At 36.7% G+C, this 26,627-nt stretch overlaps 1 protein-coding gene across 4 annotated transcripts in view; it reads left to right on the top strand.

Annotated features, from left to right (window-relative positions):
• Positions 1-26,627, top strand: part of USP12 (ubiquitin specific peptidase 12) — a 92,101-nt gene that overhangs the window by 27,643 nt on the left and 37,831 nt on the right. For 2 of the 4 annotated variants that reach the window (XM_081307378.1, XM_081307382.1), the window contains exon 2: positions 24,469-24,549. The exons of 1 other annotated variant lie outside the window; for it this stretch is intronic. In XM_081307378.1, the coding sequence (XP_081163504.1) occupies positions 24,469-24,549 (81 nt within the window). Of the gene's footprint in view, positions 1-11,634; positions 11,765-24,468; positions 24,550-26,627 lie in introns of all 4 variants that reach the window. One more of the 4 variants, XM_081307380.1, reaches the window with a different exon arrangement.

Raw genomic sequence — 26,627 nt, 5'->3', positions numbered from 1 at the left:
AAGATATTTGAAGAGGGAATTGAATACTAAGGAATGAATTGGTGGGTAGTCCCTAGATGAGTCATCTGAAAGTAAGGGCATATTTCTATATAGCAATTCCATTTTCTTAGTCAAAGAAAGTAATTTACTAATATCATTTAGTTGCCCCAGTTGTTGTGGAAAAAAAAAAAGTCTTCTGTGGTGTTTTTCCTTTGAACCACAGCCCAGTCAAGATGCATGCTTTTCATCTGGTTGTGATGTCTCTTTTTAAATATAGAGCAGCCTCTTAAGTTTTCTCCACAACAGTGACTTTTTGAACAGATGGACTGGTTATCTCTGAATAACCCTATCTGAACTTGTCTGAATGCTTTCTTATAGTGTATTCTACTTTGTTTCTTTTTTTTTTTTTTTAAGAGAGAGTGGGGGGGGGGAGAGAGAGAGGGAGAGAATTTTAATATTTATTTTTTAGTTTTCAGCGGACACAACATCTTTGTTTGTATGTGGTGCTGAGGATCGAACCCGGGCCGCACGCATGCCAGGCGAGTGCGCTACAGCTTGAGCCACATCCCCAGCCCTACTTTGTTTCTTTATCCTTCTATATGCTGTAAAAGAAATTAGGTCTAAAGGCTTGATTAGGCTGAGGTTAAATAATTGTGTGAGAATGCTTGTCAAGTGATTCTGTGAATTTCAGATTGTGGAACATAATGGCAGTTGTATCACTATGTGGTGCTGAGTTTGCTAACCCAATTAAAGTGGAACCAACCAGATACCTTCACTGTAAGTTAAATACTTTGCAGTTGCCAAGAATTCTGAGAGATTTGTCAGTTTGTTGATATCTTGTTCCTCAGTGCACCTGTTGATGACTAGGGCATTTTTTTAGTTCTTTCATTTGGGCTTGCAAAATGGTATATTTCTTACTCTGTTATTTGTTCCATATTTATTAGTAGACATTATTCCATAAAGAACTTTGTCTTGTTAATTGGGATTTAACCTTAAATATTTCATTCTCTAATTACTAGTTTTTGGAACAAGGAATTGGGATTGATACTCCCTACCATTGGAGTGAATGATTTCCCCTTTATTGTTGTTCTACTCTTCTCTGTTTTGAATGTTCCAGATTTTTTTTTTTTTTTTTTTTTGTACTGGGGATTGAACCCAGCATGACTTTACCACTGTGCTACATCCCCAGCCTCTATTATTTATTTTGAGACAGGGTCTCACTTAGTTTCTGAGGTTGGCCTTGAATTTAATATCTCCTGCCTCAGCTTCCTGAGTCACTGGGATTACTGGTGTGCACTTCCATGCCTGGCTGGATTATTATTTTTTAAGTGTTATAATCCACTATAGTTGGTTTGATAATTAATTTCAATCATGTTACAATCTTTTTTTTTTTTTTTTTGGTAGTACTAAGGATTGAATTCAGGTGCTCTATCACTGAGCCACTTCCCCAGCCCTTTAAAAAATTCTTTTTATTGTGAGATAGGTCCAGTATGGCTTCGAACTGAGATCCTCTTGCACCAGCCTTCCAGGATTATAGGCATGTGGCACCACATCTGGCCATGATCATTCTTTGTATATGCTCAAGTTATTCCAGGTTTTGTGAGTGGAAGCCCCTCCAAGTTGGCTACTATGATTTTGTTAATTTTTAAAAAAAATATATTTTCAGTTGTTGATGGACCGTTATTTTATTTATTCATTTATAGATGGTGCTGAGAATCGAACCCAGTGCTTCACAGGTGCTAGGCAAGTGCTCTACCACTCTGCCACAATTTTGTTAATTTAATTTTGATTTTTAGAAAAATTGGAAGGATAATAAAAAGAAATCCCCAAATATCCTTGGCCCGAATCCATTGGTTGTTTACATTTTGCTTTGCAAATGTATGTTTGATTTTATTTGAACCATTTGAGAGTAAGTTGGATAACTATGTCACCTTATCTTGAATTCAAGCCCCGGCACTAAAGAAGAAGAAAAAAAAAAACACTCCTAAATTCTTTACCGTGTGTTTTCAAGCAACATGGATATTTTCTTTCATAAACAGTATTATTTAAAAAATCAATACCATTATCTAATCCATAGTCCATTTCTAAATTTAGTCAGTTTCCCTAGTAATATCCAAAATCAAATGAAAGATTATTATGCAGTGTATTTGACACATTTTTAGTGTCCTTTTGTAACCATTTTTGAGCTGTTCTTGTCTTTGTCAACTGATCTTTCTAGAGGTGTTCAAGGCAGTTATTTTGCAAACTGTTACTGAAGTTAGGTGTGGCTGATGTTTCTTCATGATTAGAGTCAGGTTATGCCTAGTTTTTCTTTTTAAAGCAGTGATACATTTTACTTGAATTTTGGAGGGGATACTTCTGAGTCTGATTGACATACTGTTCTTTATTAAATTTCATTTATTTTTAGGAGTTTCTGTGTCTCAGTTGATATATTACTGAAAGAAAAATTTATTCCTTTATTTGTGCATGTATTTATTTATGTCAACATTGACTTATATTTTGTTCAGTGGATTACGACCCATTATTGTTATTAATTTTGATGTTCAAATTATTCTTGGTCAGTAGACTTCAAGTTGGTTCCTGTCCCTTTGCCAGGCACTTGTCATTCTTTGAGTACTTCCTAACTTCTTGTTCTGGATGTGCCCATTTCTATTGGGGTATCATGGTTAATAGGCTGTTTTAGTGGACATAGCAAGGAACTTTTTCTTTTCCTTTGAAGTGAGTTCACCATCATAGTTGCAAATTGAATTAATGTTAGAGGTTTTTTTCCTTTTTTCTTCTTTGAACATTAACTTCTATCTTTTAAATTGGACTAGCTACAGAAAGCTTTAGAGAAATTTTCGTGTGGCATTAATGAAGTTAGTGATACTGTGTAGTTTTAGTTTGTTTTGGCTGGATATGCTGTCAACCTGCTTGGATATAATTGTGAATAATGATCTCAAGAGCAGATGAATATTTGCAGTTTGAAAATATGAATTTCAAGTTAAAAATCTTTGGATTTAGTATATCTAGATATTGCTTTATTTACATGTGAAGAAGGACTAACAATCAAATTTATTGGGATTCAAAGTGTTACAGAAAAGACTTCAATCTCTAAATAAAATACAAAATAGGGCTGGGGGATATGGCTCAGTGGTTGAGTGCTTTGAGTTCAATCCCCCCCTACCCCCCAAAAAAGACAAGACTTCAGTTTTGTTATCTATAAAATTTGGCTGTTACCTGAAAAGATTACATTGAGGATAGAATTATTTAATTTTAAGATCATGTATGTAAAATTCTCAATATAGTCCTTGGCCCATCATAGGTTCTTAATAAATGGTACTTATTCTGTTAAAAATGAATATTGTGCTTATAATCATAATAAGTATGAAAATATTGTTTGATTAATAAAATATCATATTCTAAAACTTGACTTCCTTTGTGTTTTCATAACTATACTGATTTGAAAATGAAGATTTTACATAAGTAATCCTCATGAGTTTTCTGAATAAGTAAATGTGTGTGACAACAGAACATTATCAGCCCTCCTCAAGCTTTCCCCATCACTATGCACCATCTTCTGTAACAGGTCAGTGTGTGCATTATTTTTATTTTTGCTCTATTATGTCCTATCCAAAATGTAAAAGAATCCGTTTTCAAGATGAGAATTGCATTAGATAAGAAACTTGAAATGGGTTTTGTAAATAGCTTATTATGTTATATAGTGATTTTTAATGTAAGTATTCCAGTCATGTATTTTGTAGATAGGGAATATGCTTAATTTGCATTGTATCTATTACAGAGTAACCACTTGGACCTTTTTTGATGAGCAAGAGTATCTTTTCATTATCATCTGTTCTTTAGTTATGAACAACAAAGATGGAATTATAGTTTCCTTGCCTTTTTTCCCCCCTGTAAGGATAAGTCATAACTGTCCTTAGCACATATAAGCCATGTAAATACATATGTGAATCAGTCGAGGCAAGAACATTTAACACTTGTATGTGACTTCACCTGCACATTTATTTATATTCCCCCTCTGTGAAAGAGCTTTGGGTGCGACTTACATGCATGAAATTTCTGTAGAACTCTTTCTAAAGAAATGTCAAGTATTACAAATTGATTAGTAACTATTTATAGAAGCAGTTTTATATAAGTATGTAGCATAAGTTGTAGGAAACTTACAATAGTCGCAGGCATATTAGAGTATGTTGGCATTATAGAAAGAAATCACTCCTTTTAGACGTAAGGTAAGCTGTGACTATGTAGAGAGCTTATAAGTGGTTCTGCATCTTAGGTATTGTGTCTTGATTTGTATGTTGAACTTCTTGCCCAAAGAAACCATAAATCTAGGAAAAGTGCAACAAAATGTTTCTGAAATATTTATAGGTTATGAAGTGGATGCCATAGGAATAAACTGAAAATAACTGGATGAAGTTGCCTAGAAAGATAATGGTTAATATATAGGATATGATTATAAGACTGAGTGGTCATGTGATTTATTGTCTAAAATGGGGCACTTTGGGAATGCAAAGCCATGCTTTGAGTTATGTCATGGCAATTGGTGCATACTGTTCAGGCAAATTGGAATATCTGGTTACCGTGTTAGTGGGTAGACATGAATTTCTCTGTCATCTCCTAGAGCTCTAGAGTTAATATGTCTTTAAAATTTAAGCAAAGGAAGTAATAGTAGCATAACACTACACAAATTATGGCAAATGTGAATCTTCTTTTTTTTTTTAATTGGTTGTTCACAACATTACAAAGCTCTTGACATATCATATTTCATACATTAGAATCAAGTGGGTTATGAACTCCCATTTTTACCCCAAATACAGATTGCAGAATCACATCGGTTACACATCACATTTTTACATACTGCCATATTAGTGACTGTTGTATTCTGCTACCTTTCCTATCCTCTACTATCCCCCCTCCCCTCCCCTCCCATCTTCTCTCTCTACCCCATCTACTGTAATTCATTTCCCTCCATGTTTGTTATCCCATTCCCCTCATAACCTCTTATATGTAATTTTGTATAACAATGAGGGTCTCCCTCCATTTCCATGTGATTTCCCTTTTTTTCTCCCTTTCCCTCCCACCTCATGTCTCTGTTTAATGTTAATCTTTTCTTCCTGCTCTTCCTCCCTGTTCTGTTCTTAGTTGCTCTCATTATATCAAAGAAGACATTTGGTATTTGTTTTTTAGGGATTGGCTAGCTTCACTAAGCATAATCTGCTCTAGTGCCATCCATTTCCCTGCAAATTCCGTGATTTTGTAATTTTTTAGTGCTGCGTAATACTCCATGGTGTATAAATGCCACATTTTTTTTTTATCCATTCATCTATTGAAGGGCATCTGGGTTGATTCCACAGTCTAGCAATTGTGAATTGTGCTGCTATGAACATCGATGTGGCAGTATCCCTCTAGTGTGCTCTTTTAAGGTCTTCAGGAAATAGTCCGAGAAGGGCAATAGCTGGGTCAAATGGTGGTTCCATTCCCAGCTTTCCCAGGAATCTCCATACTGCTTTCCAAATTGGCCGCACCCGTTTGCAGTCCCACCAGCAGTATACAAGAGTACTCTTTTCCCCACATCCTCGCCAGCACTCGTTGTTGTTTGACTTCATCATGGCTGCCAATCTTACTGGGGTGAGGTGGTATCTTAGGGTGGTTTTGATTTGCATTTCCTTGACTGCTAGAGATGGTGAGCATTTTTTCATGTACTTGTTGATTGATTGTATGTCCTCCTCTGTGAAGTGTTTGTTCATGTCCTTGGCCCATTTGTTGATTGGGTTATTTGTTTTCATGTTGTCTAATTTTTTTGAGTTCTTTGTATACTCTGGATATTAGGGCTCTATCTGAAGTGTGAGGAGTAAAAATTTGTTCCCAGGATGTAGGCTCCCTATTTACCTCTCTTATTGTTTCTCTTGCTGAGAAAAAACTTTTCAGTTTAAGAAAGTCCCATTTGTTGATTCTTGTTATTAACTCTTGTGCTATGGGTGTCCTATTAAGGAATTTTGAGCCCGACCCCACAATCTGTAGATCGGAGTCAACTTTTTCTTCTATCAGACGGAGAGTCTCTGATTTGATATCTAGCTCCTTGATCCACTTTGAGTTGACTTTTGTGCATGGCGAGAGGAGGGGATTCAGTTTCATTTTGTTGCATATGGATTTCCAGTTTTCCCAACACCATTTGTTGAAGATGCTATCCTTTCTTCATTGCATGTTTTTAGCTCCTTTATCAAATATAAGATAGTTGTAGCTTTGTGGATTAGTCTCTGTATCCTCTATTCTGTACCATTGGTCCACCCGCCTGTTTTGGTACCAGTACCATGCTGTTTTTATTACTATTGCTCTGTAATATAGTTTGAAATCTGGTATCGCTATACCACCTGATTCACACTTCCTGCTTAGAATTGTTTTTGCTATTCTGGGTCTTTTATTTTTCCATATGAATTTCACGATTGCTTTATCTATTTCTACAAGAAATGCCATTGGGATTTTGATTGGCATTGCATTAAACCTATAGAGAACTTTTGGTAATATCGCCATTTTGATGATGTTAGTTCTGCCTATCCATGAACAAGGTATATTTTTCCATCTTCTAAGATCCTCTTCTATTTCTCTCTTTAGGGTTCTGTAGTTTTCATTGTATAGTTCTTTCACCTCTTTTGTTAGGTTGATTCCCAAGTATTTTATTTTTTTTGAGGATATTGTGAATGGAGTGTTTTTCCTCATTTCCGTTTCAGAAGTTTTGTCGCTGATATACAGAAATGCCTTTGATTTATGTGTGTTGATTTTATATCCTGCCACTTTGCTGAATTCATTTATTAGTTCTAGTAGTTTTTTTGTAGACCCTTTTGGGTCTTCTAGGTATAGAATCATGTCATCCGCAAATAGTGATAATTTAAGTTCTTCTTTTCCTATTTTTATGCCTTTAATTTCTTTCGTCTGTCTAATTGCTCTGGCCAGTGTTTCGAGAACTATATTGAACAGAAGTGGTGATGGGGGCATCCCTGTCTTGTACCAGATCTTAGAGGGAATGCCTTCAATTTTTCTCCATTCAGAATGATGCTAGCCTGAGGCTTAGCATAGATAGCTTTTACAATGTCGAGGTAAGTTCCTGTTATCCCTAGTTTTTCTAATGTTTTGAACATAAAGGGATGCTGTACTTTGTTAAATGCTTTTTCTGCGTCTATCGAGGTGATCATATGGTTCTTATCTTTAAGTCTATTGATGTGGTGAATAACATTTATTGATTTCCGTATATTGAACCATCCTTGCATCCCAGGGATGAATCCTACTTGATCATGGTGCACAATTTTTTTGATGTGCCTTTGTATCCGATTCGCCAGAATTTTATTGAGGATTTTTGCATCTAGGTTCATCAGAGACATTGGTCTGTAGTTTTCTTTCTTTGAGGTGTCTTTGTCTGGTTTCGGAATCAGGGTGATGTTGGCCTCATAGAATGAATTTGGCAGAGCTCCCTCTTTTTCTATTTCCCGAAATAACTTGAAAAGTATTGGTATTAATTCTTCTTTAAAAGTTTTGTAAAACTCCGCTGTATACCCATCCGGTCCTGGGCTTTTCTTGGTTGGAAGTCTTTTGATTGCTTCTTTTATTTCATCTATTGATATTGGTCTGTTTAAGTTGTGAGTATCCTCCTGACTCAGTCTGGGCAAATCATATGACTTAAGGAATTTATCGATGTCTTCACTATCTTCTATTTTATTGGAATATAGGTTTTCAAAATAATTTCTAATTGTCTTCTGTGTTTCTGACGCGTCTGTTGTAATATTGCCTTTTTCATCCCGTATGTTAGTAATGTGAGTTCTCTCTCTTCTTCTCTTCGTTAGTATGGCTAGGGGTCTGTCGATCTTATTTATTTTTTCAAAGAACCAACTTTTAGTTTTGTTAATTTTTTCAATAGTTTCTTTTGTTTCAATTTCATTGATTTCTGCTCTGATTTTAATTAATTCTTGCCTTCTGCTACATTTGCTGTTGTTTTGCTCTTCCTTTTCTAGGGCTTTGAGATGAAGTGTGAGCTCATTTATTTGTTGGTTTTTCCTTTTTTTGAGGAATGACCTCCAGGCGATGAATTTCCCTCTTAAAACTGCTTTCATTGTGTCCCATAGATTCCGATATGTTGTGTCTGTATTTTCATTTATCTCTAATAATTTTTTGATTTCCTCCTTTATGTCTTCTGTAACCCATTGATCATTCAGTAACGTATTGTTCATTGTCCATGTGATGTAGGATTTTTTCTTCCTTCTTTTATCATTGATTTCCAGTTTCATTCCATTATGATCTGATAAAGTGCATGGTATTATCTCCACCCCTTTATATTTACTGAGGGTTGCCCTATGGCATAATATATGGTCTATTTTTGAGAAGGATCCATGTGCTGCTGAGAAAAACGTATATCCATGTGATGATGGTTGATATATTCTATATATGTCAGTTAAGTCTAGGTTATTGATTGTGATATTGAGGTCAATAGTTTCTTTATTCAACTTTTGTTTGGTGAGAGAGGTGTGTTGAAGTCACCCATGATTATTGTGTTGTGGTCTATTTGATTCTTGAACTTGAGGAGAGTTTGTTTTATGAACGTCGCAGCGCCATTATTTGGTGCATAAATATTGATAATTGTTATGTCTTGTTGGTGAATGATTCCTTTTAACAGTATATAATGTCCTTCCTTATCTCTTTTGATTAACTTAGTCTTGAAGTCGATTTTATTCGATATGAGAATGGCCACCCCTGCTTGCTTACGAGGACCGTGTGCGTGGTATATTTTTTCCCAACCTTTTACCTTGAGCCTGTGTATGTCTTTTCCAATCAGGTGTGTCTCCTGGAGGCAGCATATTGTTGGATTTGTTTTTTTAATCCATGTTACCAGCCTGTGTCGCTTTATTGGAGAGTTTAAGCCATTAACGTTTAGAGTTACTATTGATATATGGTTTGTACTTCCTGCCATGTTGGATTATTTATCTCTTTTTTTTTTTTTTCTAATTTAGTTTGTTTCTCCATGATTAGCTTTCCCCCCGTCCTCTGTCTTTACCGAGGCACTTCCCGCTGATGGTTTTGGTTATTGTTTTTCATTTCTTCCTCGTGTAGAGTTTTGCTCAAGACGCTTTGCAATGCTGGTTTTCTGGCTACAAATTCTTTTAGCTTTTGTTTATCATGAAAGATTTTTATTTTGTTGTCGTATCTGAAGCTTAATTTTGCTGGATACAGAATTCTTGGTTGGCATCCATTGTCTTTCAGTGTTTGAAATACGTTGTTCCAGGATCTTCTCGCTTTCAGCGTCTGTGATGAAAAATCCGTTGTTAACCTTATTGGTTTACCCCTAAATGTAATCTGCCTCTTTTCTCTTGTAGCTTTTAATATTTTCTCTTTGTTCTGTATATTGGATAGCTTCATAACAATGTGTCTTGGCGTTGGTCTACTGTGATTTTGTGTGCTCGGTGTCCTGTATGCATCTACAATTTGTATATCTGTTTCCTTTTTTATTTCTGGAAAGTTTTCTGTAATTATTTCATTCAGCAAGTTACTCATTCCCTTGGCATGAATCTCTGTGCCTTCCTCTATCCCGATGACTCGTAAGTTTGTTTTTTTTAAGTTATACCAAATCTCTTGGATGTTTTTCTTGTGATTTTTTACCAGCCTATCTGAGTTGGCTAGACTCTTTTCAAGATGATATATTTTGTCTTCATTATCTGACGTTCTGGCTTCTACTTGCTCCACTCTGTTAGTGATACTCTCGATTGAGTTTTTAATTTGGTTTATCGTTTCCTTCATTTCTAGAATTATTGTTTGATTTTTTTTTATAATCTCTATCTCCTGATAAAGATGCTTAACTTCTTCTTTTATCTGTTTATGTAATTCATTTTCAATGTGATCTTTAAGGTTCCTTTCCATCTGTCTAAGGTGTTCCTTGAGTTCTTTATATGGCCATTTTTCTGATGACTCCAGGTCCTCCTGAATATTTAGGCTGTCCTTCATTGTTTGTACTCCTTTTCTTCCTTGCTTTTTTATGCTCATGATACTTCTTGTTCTGTTTGACTGCTAAGTTACTGTTTACTCTTATAAATTTATTTGATGCTTGGGAGGAGAGGTATTAGAAGGGAAGGGAAGAAGTCACTAAAGAGAGTGAGTGTAGGCAGGTAGAATTCAAGAAAGGGGGAATAAGAAAATTGAAAAGAAATGAAAAGACAAAAGAAATAAAGTGAAAAAAATAAAGTGAAAAGAAAGAAAAAATGAAAAAATAAAAATTTAAAACCAAAAAATAAATTATAATGATAATAAACAAATGGAAATTAAAGTTTAAAAAATAATAGTAATAATAATAGAATAAGAAGAATTAAAAAAATTGAAACCATTAATAAGAAAGTTGAAGAGCAACAACAACATCAACAACAAAAAGTGAAAATAAAATTAAAAAAAATACCAATAATAATCATTAAAAAAATAATAATAATAAATGCAGTCATAGAGCTCAATTAACTTCTCTTCCAGTAGGTGGGAACTGGGCCAGGCTTCTCTTCTTGATGGGTGGGAACCAATCACTGTTCCTCAGCTCTTCTTCCCAGACTGTGCGGGTCTCCAATCCTGAGTGCCTAGGGCCTTGTGGTTCCTCAAGCCAGGCCCCGCTCACCTGTGAAGCTCGCCACAATACTGGCTACACGCCGGGTCTGCTGCTCCTGGGAGCCCTGTTTCTACGGATGCCTGGGCACACCCTTTCTGTTTGCCTCCCTCAGACCCTAAGTTTGTAGGGCTTGGGGCTGAGGACCCCCAGCGAATTTGTTTGCCCTCAGGTAGCAACTCCCCTGGTAGCTGGTGCAAGGGACCTCTATTGTCAGCAGAGGGATACCCTGGGTCTGACTATCGTGCTCAGTTGGCTTTTACCTCTGTGAGTTCAGGTGGGCCGACTAGTTATTTCAGCGGGATCATTAGTGCTGAGTCACTAGAAGCAGGCGAACCAGAACTAGAATGCAGCCCAATCCGGGCTCGGTGTGTTCTGAGAGGGGCAGACTGTTCCGCCCGGGATCCCCTTCAAGCTCAACAGTGCCTAGTAGTTCTGAGCGAACAGTATTTTGACAGTTTACTTCTCCCTATGCTCGGGCAGCTGAAGGGGTTAGAGACTTGATCTCTCCGCGTCTGCCGCCATGTTGGATCACTTAGATTTTAAATTGCCACTCGTCTTATCAGCTGTTCCATTTAACTCGGCAGCTCACTCGCGCGGTGAAGAGTCTGCTCTATGGTGCTCCGTGGGAAGCGGCGGCGGCAGCGCGGTGGCGGCCCAGCTGTGGCCTTCGGGACCCCCGGGGAGGGGGTGCGGGCTGGGGGAGGGGAGGCTGCGCCTCGGGCCCGCGCGGGCCGGGTACTGGACACGCGGGAGAGCGGGCGGGGTGGGGGAAAGAAATTGAGATCTAGATTTAGGGACGGGGGGGGGGGGGGAGAAGCAAAGCGGAAAGGCGGAGAGGAAAAGGAGAAGGGGCTGAGGGAGCTGGGCAGCTCAGGCTGCAGCCTTACTGCTCGCGCTGAAGTCGTGATGGACTCACTCCACCTTGGCTGGAGTCGTGGCGGATTCACTCCACCTAGGCCCCTTTCTTGACATGGTGCTGAGTCTTTGTTGACAGATCTCCTTTAATGATCTTTACTTCATCTTTTAAGACGCGGCAACATACACTGTGGGCGCGGCGGCGCGGAGCACGGAGTGGCTTACTCACTTCCCGCCGCCATCTTCCCACCTGCATCCTCATCTGAAATGTGAATCTTCTTACCAGAAAACATGTGTTTATAAGTAAATGGATTATTGTCTTATTATTGTATGCTTTATATTATCACAGTTTTAGGGACTTAAGCCAAGTCACACTTATAATATTCCCCCCTCCAATATTGGGGATTTGACCTCAGGGGCATTTTACCACTGAGATATACCCCCAACCCTTTTTTATTTTTAAGACAGGGGTCTCACTAAGTTGCTGAGGCTAGCCTTAAACTTTATTCCTCTTGCCTCAGAGTTGCAAGTTGCTGGGATTACAAGTTTATGCCACCTTGCACTGCACACTTTCCAATCATAATGTAACTATTAAAATTAATTCTTTAATTTAGAACAAAATTTTGAAATGAATCTGAAATAGATAATTGATATTTAGATTTCTTTTGTAATATTTTGGAAAGTATTGGAAATTGTTTCATGAAGTAGTATCAAAATGAAACCAGCTTTGCTATGGGGTGAGTTTCTGATGAGATTGGTTTAGCATCAGGTACTCCTTCTGTAAGTGTAGCTTAGAGATATTTGTTAAAAAAAAAAACTTATTTATATGACTTAGACAATATGAAGTGATATTTTGCTTGTTAAATGATCATGTTTTATAAGAATTTTATAAAATTATTTATATTTTATAAGAAGTATGTTAAAAAGCAATCTTAGGCATTTTATGTAATTATACATAAGCCATTCTAGGGCAGCCTAAGCAGGTACACATGCCATCTTGTAAAATTAATTCCATGGAAACAACAGAAAATGTGATGTGGGAGAGTGGTGAGGATGGTGTAACAGAGCTAGAGATGAATGATGCTATCAACAGGTCAGATATTTTCGAGAACTTCTCAAGGGACTGAGAAATAGTAGATAGGATTAAGAAGACTGGTGAGAGCAGTAAAAGTTACAGCAGGAAAGAAAACCAGTAAGCCTCACAGTTGATCCTAGTCTTCTCATGAGCATTAATGGGAGCCTAAATTTGGTTTTTGACTAAACCTATAGATGCAGCATGAACAATTTCACATGTAAATGTTATAATTCCTGAATATATAAAGAAGTAATTCGGAGGTGGAGTTTTAGGACTAGTAGAAGAAAAGGTGGATGTTGTCATTTCCTTTGTTTCACATAAGAGATTTCTTAATACTGTATAAGATTAGTATATCTAGCTAGAGATTTAGATGTGTAGCCACTAGACGTTCCCAAATAATACTGTGCCCAGTAATACCTAATAAAATTTTCGAGGTGGCCTGGAAAGGAGAGTAGGAAGTGCACGCACTGAGTTTCTCACCTTACAAAGCTGTTGACTGAGTTGTGTAATCTGCTAAAAGTTATTATAATAATTATGGTAAAACCATTAACCAGGTTGTCTCAGGGGAAAAGGACCTTTAAAGGAAGGAGTGATGAATAATATTTTGATTTTTAAACTTTATACCCTCTATGATTTAATTATTTTTAGGTTGTTAGATTGCAGTATTTATATAAATAAGGTCTTGTTCTAGTACTTATAACAACTGTTGACAGGGAGCTAATTTCAGATTTTTACATGGGTTAAAGATAGAGTCTTTTTTATTTTTTATTTTATTGGTTCTTTTTAGTTATATATGACAGTTGAATCCATTTTTTATATAATTATAAAACACGGATATGTCTTATTCTAATTAGCACCTACTCTTGTGGATGTACATGATGGTGGAATTCACTGTTGAATTCATATATGTACATAGGAAAATTATTTTCGAATCATTCCTTTTCCTGTCCCCCTTCCCTGCCCTTCATTCTCCTTTGTCTAATTTTCTGAATTTCTTAGAATCTTTGCTTTATACCTACACAGCACAGTTCAACAAGATACTTTACTATCTTCTGGAATTTTCCCTTGTGTTGTTCAGTTTTGTTAAAATGATCACTTAGAATATTTTAAATGACTAATATTTCTAGTAATACCTTTACATAGTGTCTTAGATTTTATAGTACTTTCACATTCATCATGTGATTTCCATAACAACAGGATGAGGTAGGCAATTTAGTTGTTTTCCTAGATTACAAAGTGAAGAAACTTAAGACTGATGAGTAACTTGCCCAAAGTAAGTGATTTGTGAATTGGTGATAGTTTGGAGGCATACTCCTGTTTCATGCTCAGCCACTTGTTCCATAATGATTCTATTCCTGCTCCAGGCTTTTCCTGACCTGAAACAGCTGCAGTCTGTCTTACTAGTTTGTTTGTTTGTTTTTTTTTTTTTTTACTTCGACTTGAATACAAATTCCAGAATGTAGGAAGAAATCAGTGTCCCGTTTTAAAAATGAATTTTACCACACATGTTACTGCAATCTGAAAATGCCTCACAGAGACATTGGATATCTCGGCCATGTTATTTTCATAGGTAGGCTAATACTTATTCCTTACCGTGCAGAACTGATCTTTTCTCATTATGTAGGTGCCTTCTGGAATTTTCCTGATATGCTTGTTTTGAATTGTCATGGTTTGCTGAAGCAAAGCAGTACAATTCAAATATTGGTTCCAGTGATTAATCTTTTTTAGCTTGTGGTGTGGTAGCAACACTTGACCTCATCTGAACCTTGCACATGTGGTGTTCACCCAGGAAATTTTGGGTTTTAACACGTGAGTTGCTTTCCAGAAGAACAGTTGATGAGGAAGTATGTTCAGCTCTTGTGTTGGGAGCCCAGTGTAACACCCTTTATTTTTTTGTTTCTTGGGGTTTTTTGGTGGTGAAATATGTGAAATAAGTTTGCCAGTTAACCAGTACAATTTATCAGGTTATCTATTTCTAAAATGCTTTTCATTATCCTAAAAGGATATTCAGTAGTATCTCCTTATTCTTCCCTCCCTGGAAATTCTGGTAACCTCTAAGCTCTTTATTGACATTTCCTGTATGTTCATGTGGCATTCTCCTGATTTCCTTCAGAGGTACTTTTCATTAGACCCCCCCCCCCAAAACACTATATTTTGCTGTTTCTTTATATGTTTTGTGATTTGGGCGGATGTGGGTGTGTGGGGTGGATGGATAAGAACTGGGCAGTTTGGATATTACAGTGTGGTAACTCTGGAAGTCAGACTGTCTTCCTACTCAGTTATTGCTTTTGAGGGTTGAAGTTCCCTGTTTGTATAATAACTTTTTCAAATTAATTTGCAAAGTTTGAATTCCTTGTTTTGGGTGGTCAGTGAAGTTTCTGTTTTAATATTCCTGATTATCTTCTGACCTGATGAAGATTTACTTAAATGCCTGTCCCCCAACCTCCCTAAAAGAAAGACAAACAAAAGAGAAGTTGTTGCAGCGCAGGATGTTAGAAACTTAGGCAGGCATCTATGCTGTTCTTCCAGGCCACTGCGAGACAACAAAGTACAAAACCCTAGATATTGGAGGGCAAGGTCCTCGCCGATTTCCTTGGCACTAGGCAGCCAGCCACTCAAGGGGGTAGTCCTGTCCCCACCTCCGTAGGGTAGTGGCACTGAGGAGTAGGGGTGGTAACAGATTTGTATAGATGCTCTCTTACCTTTCCCTCCTTCAGCACCCTTCTGGGTGTTTGGTGTCTGCTTCAGTTCCCGAGTTCAGAACAGCTGATTTTGATGATGTTTTCAGCTTAATGGTTTTGGTGTAGGAACTGACCTTTGGAGCTTCCTATTCTGTTTTCTGTGATGTCACTTCAGCCTTGAATTATTTGGATGTGACTACACTTGGTGGCAACTGCAGTCAGTTCTTTTCTCTTTCCCCACCATTGTTTGAAAGGTGGTGGTGGTGGTGTGGTGTGATTGTTCTTCAAGGAACTGAAACTACATTGTTGTGGGAAGTCCCTCATAGGACTTGCCTAGCACCCTTCACAAAAATGATGCACAGCTTTAGAGTGACACTCAGTTTCTGGGATGTTGACCATGTAGTTGCTCAAAATCATCTTTACTTGTGCAGAACTTAAGTTGGTTTCCATTCTTTCCGTTGTATAGCTGGAAAAATGGTTAAGAGTTAACCAAATTTTATAGGTCAAGGAAATTGAGACCCGGCAAACAGAAGTGGTAGTGATGATTCCTTTTTTCTTTCTGCTTTACTCTGGTTTACTATATTAAAAAAAAAAAAAAGCCAAAATAACTATTTTTAAAAAATTGTGATAAGAATTAAGAACTCTTTCTGAGACAGCATTGTGATACATTATGTATTTGAAGCATGTGGAATATTTTTATTATTTGACAAAACAGTATATAAGTTTAATGATAATTTCACTTTAATTAGATTGGCCTGGAATTAGCTTTTGGAATCTGGGGTATGAATTTGGCAATCTAAGCCAGTCAGTAATTTACTTTGCCACTTTTGATTTCACTTAAACTTAATAATAATACTTTGTATTTGTATAGTTATTTTCTTTCCAGCAGTGGGAGGTACTTTATGAATACATTATAGGAGTTGGGAAAAGTAGAAATGTTCGTGTTTTCTTAAGTGGAACAGAATTAAACACAGGTTTTCTGATCGAGCATCCTCAGTCAGGTCAGTAACCCAGACAGGTTTCCAGTGGGTATACCTGATAGCCATCCAGGATTCTTGTTTTCTATGATGTGGAAGCATTATTTGGTCAAACTGTCAAATATGATTATAAAGGTTAAAATGATGAAATGCTGGGGCTGGGGCTGGGGTTGTGGCTCAGTGGTGGAGTGCTCACCTTGCACCACATAAAAAAATGAATAAATAGAAAAATGAGGGTATTGTGTCCAACTACCACTAAAAAATAAATACAAAAAAATGCTGAAATACTACTTGTAACTTGTTCATCTCTGTTGAGTAGGTAGAGTGCTTGCCTAGCATGTGCAAAGCCCCTGGGTTCAGTCCCCAGTATTGCAAAAATCTTGTCCATTCTCTGCCCTAGGTAAAGTACCAGTAATACATTTCAGGTACTAGCTATCTATTAAGAGTATTATATTTTTGGAGAATGGTTTTGGTATTGATAGAAGAACAGGATTTGTAAATTTCATTGTGCACACTCAAATTGTTAAGTGTGTCGTTACGCTAAGTTTGGTCATAGTTGAGAATTTTCTGTTATTTTAAGCCAGATATGAAGGGTTGGCAGAGTAATTTTTAGCAAGCCTGATATTATTAGTACTTACTGACAAGGGTAAAGGAAAAATCTCCTTTAGGTAGCTCATTGTCTCATTGAGGATATTTACAGGTCAAAAACATGTTTTTTTTGGGGGGGGGCGTGAGAGCACCCAGTTAGTGTTTTTTTGTTGTTGTTGACGACTTTGATATAATTTCAGGATACACACACATATTTTCTATAACAGATATGGGGGTTAGGCCTTCTCTTTGATTTTCACCTTTTCCTCACTTAAGAGATACAAACTTATTTCTTGAAATGTCTTTTATACTTTGGATTCATCTCTTTTACTACCTGCATTTGCTTCTTTGTGATGTTTATGCCCTCATACCCTCATTGGCTGCTTCCTGTACTCCAGAACAATTCTTAGTTTACCAAGGTTTCTTGCTTTTCTCACCTCTGGGAAGAGTTCCTGCCTGATCAATATTCAACTTGGAATGACAAATTCCAGCTTCTAAAATGTGACTTGAAAAGTGAAAGTGGAAAAAATATATTGAATCTCATGTATTTGTATTAAACAACAACAAAAACTCTTTGGTAAGAGTTTGTCATAACTTTAATACAACACAAGAGGAAATATTACTAATAATTTCATTTTCTAGATATTATAGGTTCATGAAATTTTTTTTTTTTTAGTTGTAGATGCCTCACACATGCAAGGCAAGTGCTCTACTGCTGCTACACCCAGCCCCATTATTTTGTTTTAAGCATTTTTATTTCTTACTGAAGTATATTTTCTACATTCGTAAACAGTATATACTGAACCCACTTAACTTCAAAATATGTCCTCATGGTTACCTTTAGAAAAAAATTTCTATCTTTAGATGCGGATGTTTGCAGGCCAGGAAATTGCTAAATTAAGGAAATAAGTTAATTCCAAAATAAATTATTTTCTTGCAAACATCCATGGTTATTAGTTTGCTTTGGTATAATTTATATCTTAAGTGGCAGAGTTAAAGCTAGTCCATTGTATGTTTTTCATGTTTGACTGTATAAAAATTATTTATGAGAGAACAGCTGTCTCCTATATTACTTCCTTTTTTCCCAGTTGCAGATATTATCTTAGGTTTGCCAACAACATTTAATATGTAATTTTTAAATTATCAAAACAATAGACCCAAGGTATGCTTGCAGTTTTAACTTGCAAATTGCAAGTTCACTTGATTGGTGATTCTTGGTATGGGAAGAACCAGGCCTTTATGTTTTCAATAATTCATAAACTAGGTAGATTTAAGGAGGTACACACAGCATTACACAGTTCTTGCTGTTGGCTGACTGTGTCTAACACTGTGATACTGTATCCTGACTTCATTCAGGACTTGTTAATGTTTTGTCTTTAATAGACTGTCCAACATTTTATTATTGTTTTAACGAGGTGGGATGAGCTGATGGATTCACATTTTGATGGCAATGTGGGAATGGTAAGACATAAGGTTGTGTGTCTGAGGAAACCAAGGTTCTGACCAGGACCAGACTCAAGCCTATAGCTTTGCCAGGTTACTATCATCCCTGTATAACACTTGTATAATGGATCAGTTCTGTCATGGAATCTTTGTTTGGTAAAACATTTTCCTTCCCTGGTTACCTGAGGCTTAATGTATGCTAGGCAAGCATCTGCCACTGTGCTACATCCTCTGCCCTTTTTAAAAATTTATTTTGATGTGGATGAATTACTGAGGCTGGCCTTGAATTTGGAATACTCATGCCGCAGCCTCCCAAGTACCTGTGAATACAGGTGGGCACCGCAGCACCTGGCTAGACATCTCCTTTTTAAATTATTTATATATTTACTTATTTATTTTAAAAATATATATTTATTTTTTAGGTGTAGATGGACACAGCACAATGCCTTTATTTTTATGTGGTGCTGAGGATTGAACCCGGGTCCTGCCCGTGCTAGGCGAGCGCTCTACCGCTGAGCCACAATTCCAGCCCCTAGACATTTCCTTTTAAAATGAAACTTCAGTAGTAATGTTATATTGACAGGAATATTGACTAAAAAAAATACTTCCCAATGTTAACTTCTAATTCTTAAGCACACCATTGATTTTTTACCTTAACTATTGGAGACTTTATGTTTAGATGTTTTATGGTTCTTTTAAAAAATCTGCTTAGAGGCCAGAGATGTGGTTCAGTGGTAGAGTGTTTGCTTAGCACGCACAAGGCCTTGTTCTGTCTTCAGCACTAGGAAAAAAACACAATCTTATGACAAAACCAAAAAAATCTGCTTGGATTATTTCTTGTTCTTTCTTAAACTGAAGGTATAACTCAAGAGTGTCCCAGTTCCATGCTGGGATTTCCTGTTGTGATCCAGGTCTTGGGTGGGCCTCATGTTTTAGCACCTGTTTCCTGTACTTCATTCCATTCAGCTGTTAAAAGAGACACTAAAAGTCACTGGCATTGAAAAATATTCTTAGTGTGAAATTTGTATTTGCTGATTACTTACGTTCTCCTGGTTTCCCATCACTTTGTTTTTTGGTTTCTATGGATTCCTTCTTTTGCTGGCTTAATTTTTTTTCAAAGTTTCATTTTGTTTTTGTATGTTTTGTTTTCATCAGGAGGTCAGAAGTATGTAATTGCTTCTTCATTATGAATTCTGTAACACTAATAGGTATTAAGTCTAAAATTATCATTTGCCTAAGTTACAAAAATAGGAGCAAAACAATCAGAAAAAAACAGATGTCTTCTCTGTGTCATGTTCTCAGACAAAAACCAAGGAATCCTGCTAGAGCAGGGATTCTGCATACCACCATTTTTTAATCTTTATCCCAGTTAAGAATAGCAGATTTCATAAGCTATTGTTAGTTTTGGTGGGGTCATTCATATTTTTAAGTGTGGAGATGGAAATTATTCAGAGCCTTTTCTGTTGAATGTTTATTTGTTCTACGCTCATTTTAAATCCAAGGGTGCTTGATTGCCATTATTTGACATGATGAAATTTGTCAGCCTTAAGTGAAATCCTTGAAGAATTTGTTTGTAAACTTTTCTAAGATGTTAAAAAGTATACAGCAAGGGCTGGGGATGTGGCTCAAGCGGTAGCGCGCTCACCTGGCATGCGTGCGGCCCGGGTTCAATCCTCAGCACCACATACCAACAAAGATGTTGTGTCCGCCGAGAACTAAAAAATAAATATTAAAAAAAAAAAAAGTATACAGAGAAAGTTTGGTTTGGCAGTTGATTTCTAGCAGCTATATCTATTTTAGTGTTAAAAACACTTTTGAAAACCACTCATTGGGCTGGGCACGGTGGCGCATGCCTGTTATCCCAGCAGCTCAGGAGGCTGAGGCAGGAGGGTCATGAGTTCAAAGCCAGCATCAACAACTGTGAGGAACTAAGCAACTTAGTGAGACCCTGCCTGTAAATAAAATGGAAAAATGGGGCTGGGGATGTGGCTCAGTGTACAAGTGCCCCTGAGTTCGATCCCTGGTATCCACCTCCCCCCCAAAAAAAACCCACACGAACTCATTAGAAACCAGATTGTTTAGCATAATCACTTTCAATTAGTGTTAGGCTAGAAATTGGAGTTATTATGATTATTTTGACAGAGAAAATTTTGAATATATTCCATAGGAATGCTTCTTTTGTCTCTGGAGTTCTGGGCCAGGGAGGACTCTGACTTTGGGAAGTCTCAACAGACCAGGCCTGACCACTTGCCTTAGAAATCAAATTAAAAAGTAATGAAGTAGGGCTGGGGATGTGGCTCAAGCGGTAGCGCGCTCGCCTGGCATGCGTGCCGCCCGGGTTCGATCCTCAGCACCACATACCAACAAAGATGTTATGTCCGCCGAGAACTAAAAAATAAATATTAAAAATTCTCTCTCTCTCTCTCTCTCTCTCTCTCTCTCTCTCTCTCTCTCTCTCCTCTCTCACTCTCTCTTTAAAAAAAAAAAAAAAAAAAAAAAAAAAAAAAAAAAAAAAAAAGTAATGAAGTAGGGAAGGAGTTCATTCAGTATAGCCACACTGGAAAGACAAGCGTAGACCAAGTGTCCTTAGCTCTGTCTTTGGGGGTGGATTTAAATAGGGGAAGGAACTAAAGTGGGACCAAGAAGTGTGCACCCTAATTAAGCAGTCTTTATCAAAACTGTGGTCTGGTTCATAGTTTTTCAGGTCTGGTTCTGTGAAGTCCTGATGGCTTCTGGGTAATGGCTCCAGGGGAGTCATTACCACTTGAGGGTGCAATCTGGTTCCCATCAGAGATGGGAAATATTTAGGGGGGTGTTTCTCATCATGGAGAAATTTGCCTGAAAGGCTCACTTTTCTTGGAATCTTGAAAATATCTTAGTTACACTTGTCTCAGTGTCTTCAATCTAGAAGAGGAATGAGAGAAGCTAGATAAATTTAGGACTAGTTAACATTGTATTACCAGTTTTTAGAGACTTCTAAGTGATTAACACGTGTACATTAATTGTGTTAGGGTGGAGAGGAGACAGATAAAATGAAGGCAGAAATGTCAAGCTTTTGTCCTGCTTTTAGTTACCATCATACATCTCTAGGCCTGAGTGAACAGTTGGTACTTTAGCAAAAGCAGCCTCTAAGAAGGTCCCTATTATACTTTGCCTTTGCAGAAATCTGTATAGCAGCAACATTACCATAGTAAGGTGTAGTTTACTGTGATATACTTAGTTTAGATTTATAATAAGGCAATTTTTTTTTTTTCTGTTTTGATCTACTGTATTCCCTCTCTCCATAACTGTAATCCATGAGCTGTTGAATTGTGTTGCTTGGCATGTACTGGCTAGGATTTCCCTAGAGTTTTGTGTTCATTATAGTCGTCTTCAGAGGCATTGATAAATATGCTGGAAAATAATAGAATATTAGATTAGAAGGGACTTTTAAAAAATGACATAATCTTTTAATATCCTGAATAGTTTTAGTTGTGAAAATCTAAATTTGTATACAGGCTTTTTTGAAAACCTGATAGACTTGGAACTGAGGGTTTAGAAAAATCACCGAAGATTCTTAAATCCAGAAAGATTAAATGACGGTGATCTATAACTGTTTTTATTTTTGCATTCTTGGCTTTCTCTTTCCAGCCTTCTGAATTGGCTTATGGTTCTGCTTTGTTGTTGGGATTTCGGGGCAGTACAGTGATGATAACTCTGGGACCTCTGTGCTAGTGCTTGCCAAACCAAGAAAGGGTCTTATTTTTTTGTTTTATGGCTGCCCCCCCCCCTCTGTTTTTTGTTTTTTTCTCCTGTTATTTCTTAGCTTTTACATAGGGCAGATTAGATTTATTAGTGTGATTATATATCTGGGAAACTGAGGCACAGTGAAACTAATACTTGACCCATAGTTGAAGCTGTGAGGTTAAGGATGAAAGTACATGTAGGTACATGTATATGTAAGTACAAATGGACATCTGGGGCGATTAGAATACAGAATGTGTTGCTGGAGAAATAATGTTCATGTCATTCTGTTCTTATTTCATTTTTATCCATTATATCTCATCCTACGTATGGGACACTATAAAACCTTAAATTGAGCAATTTCATAGGTGTCTTATAAAAAAGTTTTTAGGTTTTTTATAGGTGTCCTATATCTAAGATGGTGGGACATAATAGGTTAAGGGTCAGAAATGCTTTCCTAAGGTGTGTGTGCTGGTATTTTGTTTTTCTAGAGCGATTGAGGGTGTATTTTATTTATTTATTTTCATTGTTTTATTTTATTAGGCAGTGAAGTTAATACTTGATGTTTTATGTAATAATAGTTATACATAATAGCTGAGTTCATCCTGACAAAATCATACATGCATGGAATCTCACCCATTCCATTTCAGTCTCTTCTCTCTCAACCCCCTCCACTCCACTGCTCCTCTTGCTCCTCCATTATTCATTCTTGATTGGTGCTTTCTACACACACATAAAGGTGAAGTGCCCTGGGGCATTTATATCTACACATAACATAATTTTGTTAAATTCACTGTGCATTTTGAAGTGTATTTCATATGATAGTTCCTTCTATTTTAGTGGGGAAGGGGTTTGACTTATTCAAATGAATAATATTATCAATTTGAATTTTTAAGAACAGGTGGTAAAAACATGGGTTTATTGATTATTTTCTACATACATTAGGAAGTTTTGTGGCAAGTGCTTGAGCTGTCAGGAGTGGAAGGGGAGGACTTAACAGCATTCCACCAGTTTTGCTCAGTGCATTTTGAAGTTGGTTCTAATAATTGTAGTTGTTATAAAATGTGAACTGATACCCAGTTTTAGAAATAAATTGTATTCATTAACTAGTGATTATATCAAGATTTTTACATAAAACATCAAGATTTTACGTAAAACCAAAAGTAATTTCTAAATTCAAAATTTAAGATGTTATCCTTTTATATAACAAGTGCCTACCTGTTAGCTGAAGGATATTAGAGGAAATATTTTGGGTGGGACTTGACCACCAACTCATCAGGTACCTTTAATCCATGCTTATTTTCAGTCTGGACCTGTCAGGAAGTTGACGACAGGTGCCTAACAAAGGTTTGGGCTTCCCTGGTTCAGAAGCAAGCTCAGTAAGGAAGCAGCAGGTGTGAGATTCTGAGCACTGATGTGTTGTTAACCATGCTTAGTGAGTGGAGAAGGCAGGTTGTGTGTGCTGGGTCTATATAACTCTTTCAGGTGTCATTTGTAGATTTTTTTTTTTTTTTGCGGGGTGGGGGTAGGTTTGTATTTACCTGGTAGTATGCTTTCTTGGGAGTTTTCAAGATAAATGTATCTAGAGTTTTCTCATTCTCAGAATTGCTTTCATTTCCCTTTCAAACTTCTTTGAGAGTCCAGGTAGTGGTATTCATATGTGTGATTATCTAGACTGGTGCTCTTGGCCCTGGTTCTTCCTTCTCACTTTCACAAGTTCTTCGGGGACCTCAGGTGCACAGAACTGAGTTGATCCTACTTTTAAGGCCATGGCACATTGTGGAAGATTCTTTTATTGGATTTTATTTTATTTTTTCCTTCTTGTCCTCCATCTCCAATTCCATGTCCCATTCCTCTTCTAACACGCACTCAGATGTGTTGAATGTGTGTAGATAGAATAGTGTTTTGTTAATTTTTAAAATTTAATTACATTCTTGAAATTTATTCATATACGTCTATGTAAGTCTATTTTTTTTTTAATTCTGGCTTTTCCATGTAGTATGTTGTCAGATCTTATAAATCTCTTTCCCCAATGGTTAGTTCTTGAGTCATAAATGATATTGCAATCAACATTCTTGCTACCTTTGACTCTGGGTGAAAACTTCTCAGTTAAAAACTTATTAGCCTACAGAATTGCTAGCCCATTGCATAAGTGCTTATTTCATTTCACAAAGTTTCAGCTCTTGAGATGGCTACTATCAAATTCTGCTCCTGTTTGAATACATGATTCAGTAGGAGCTTTCATTCATACTTAGAGAAAAGGAACACATTAGGAATAAAATTCCTTGACTGAGGTTTTGGTTTCATGGCAAAGTTCCTGTAAGCTAGTTTTCAGTCATATTAAAAACCATTATTCTTCTCTTCAATATCATCCTTTATTTTCTTTCAATAATGTGAGGTTAGTATGATAGGAGAATAGATGCAGTCTTTTAAAGGATATCTCTGTAATGCCTATATGATTGGACAAGGTTATGGAAATGCTGTAAGTACTAAGATTTTTTTAAAATTTTCATTTTACAGGGCGCCAATGCCTCGGCATTAGAGAAAGAGATTGGTCCAGAACAGTTTCCAGTAAATGAGCACTATTTTGGATTAGTCAATGTAAGTATCCATTGATACTTAGCTTTCAGAATCATGTTTGGAAGCCAGTTAAGAAATAATGAATGTTCTTCATAATTTATTACAGAAAAAATGATGATTGGTATTATTAGAATTTTATGCCAAGAGACTTGATTTACAGTTGTAAACTGATGAATGGAAAGGAAAGTTGCCTGAAATTTTAGAATAGTTTCTTGTTAGCTTCATTTTTCCTATTTTGTGAAAAAAGTTTCTCGTAACCAAACTTGCATCTATAGTGTAGACCAGGTGACCTCTTGATTTTTTTTTTTTTGAGAATTATTTAACTAGAAATAGTATACATGTACAGGTTCATAAATATAGCTATGTAAATGCCTCCATGCGTCCAAAGGGTATTTGTTAGTTTACTTCTGGCATAACCAGTGCTAGCTAGATATATATGAAGGTGCAAAGTAAAGGGAAAGTATGCATTCCTATCTTTGTGGTAATAATTGTAATTATGCATTATTAAAATTCTGGAAGAACTTTAGAATTTTTAACTTTGAATGTTGTTGATTCTGAATCATTGGAGATTACCACATATCTGTTATATAATTGTTGTGTTAGTTTATTTAATACTGTTGTATATCCTGTTAGGTGGAGCCATAGAGAATGTTTTAAAAATTACCAGTTTTACTAAAACTGGTAATGGGTTCTATTGAATAAGTTGGTGTTTCATTAAATATGAGTATGTAATTAGGATGTGTATGAGATGAATTTGTCTTGGAGTTTCCCTCTTGCTTTGGGAATCATCTGCGTGTGCTTTGTGTATAGAGTTTGTAAGGAAGGGCTGGGGATGTGGCTCAAGCGGTAGCGCGCTCGCCTGGCATGCGTGCGGCCCCGGGTTCGATTCTCAGCACCACATACAAACAAGGATGTTGTGTCCGCCGATAACTAAAAAATAAATATTAAAATTCTCTCTCTCTCTTTCTCTCTCTCCCTCTCTCTTTAAAAAAAAAAAAAAAAAAAGAGTTTGTAAGGAAGAATCCACAGTCCCTATCCTTCTTTCCCCTCCACAGAACACGCTGCTCATTACTCCTAGCTGGTTCTTTTCTAAAACTTCTTGTAATGTTCTGAATAAAGTGCTTATACTGCTGCCCCTCCCCCAATAAATATATTGATTTCAGAAATTTTGTTCTCTCCTCTACCTAAAATTTCACTATCTTCTTCTATATGTTTATATAGTAATTTTTAGTTAAACCAGTGTTCAGTGTTTTTTTTTAAATATTTTTTGGATGTTGATGGACTTTTATTTCATTCATTTTATATGCGGTTCTGAGAATTGAATCCAATGCCTCACACATGCTAGGTAAGTGTACTACCATTGAGTCCCAGCCTCAGCCCCAGTGTTCAGTGTTTGAGCTAAGTTATACATGATTGTATTTTCTTCCCTTTTGAATGACTTTGTTTTCTTAGAACCTAGTAATCCGTACTTTATTTTTCTATGTTCTTAATTTTTGTTTGTTCTTCCCAAAGTCATCAACAGAACTAAAATATACAAATAAAAAACCCACCACCGCTGAACAGTTCTCACCACCAGTTTACACTGAGTCCTACCCACCAGATAAATTCTCAGTACTCAGATGCCCTTGCTCTGGATCCTTCTGTCCTGTTCCTGCTGGGTGGACCCTGTGCCTGCTTGGAAGTCTTTTCTCCCACTCTAGATGTTCCCTGTACCTTTTCCTTTTTTCTTAGATTCCCTGTTTGCCTTTTTGATTTTCTTCCTTGCTTTGTAGAACACATTCTGAAATCGCTTCTTTAGGAAATATGCATGGGAGATAAACTTTGATGTAATGTATATTTAAAAATTTTTCGGTTATTGTTATGGCTAGGTATGGATTCCCAGAATTTTTAAGGTATTACTTTTGCTTTTTGGCTTCTTACTGTCAAAAGGTCTGATATCATTCTGATTCTTGATGTCTTCTGATTATGACTTTTTTGTTTTAAAACTTCTTGGGGCTTTTAGCATTTCCATCATCTATAATATTTTATAGTTTGATGATGTGTCTGTGTCTCCCTCCCCATTATTGTGATGAGTATTTATGGTCCCATTTAGACTAAAG

Source organism: Spermophilus citellus (genome assembly GCF_964194105.1).
Source record: "Spermophilus citellus genome assembly, chromosome: 1".
NCBI classification, from domain to species: Eukaryota; Metazoa; Chordata; class Mammalia; order Rodentia; family Sciuridae; genus Spermophilus; species Spermophilus citellus.
This window is presented reverse-complemented; position numbering and strand designations above follow the sequence as displayed.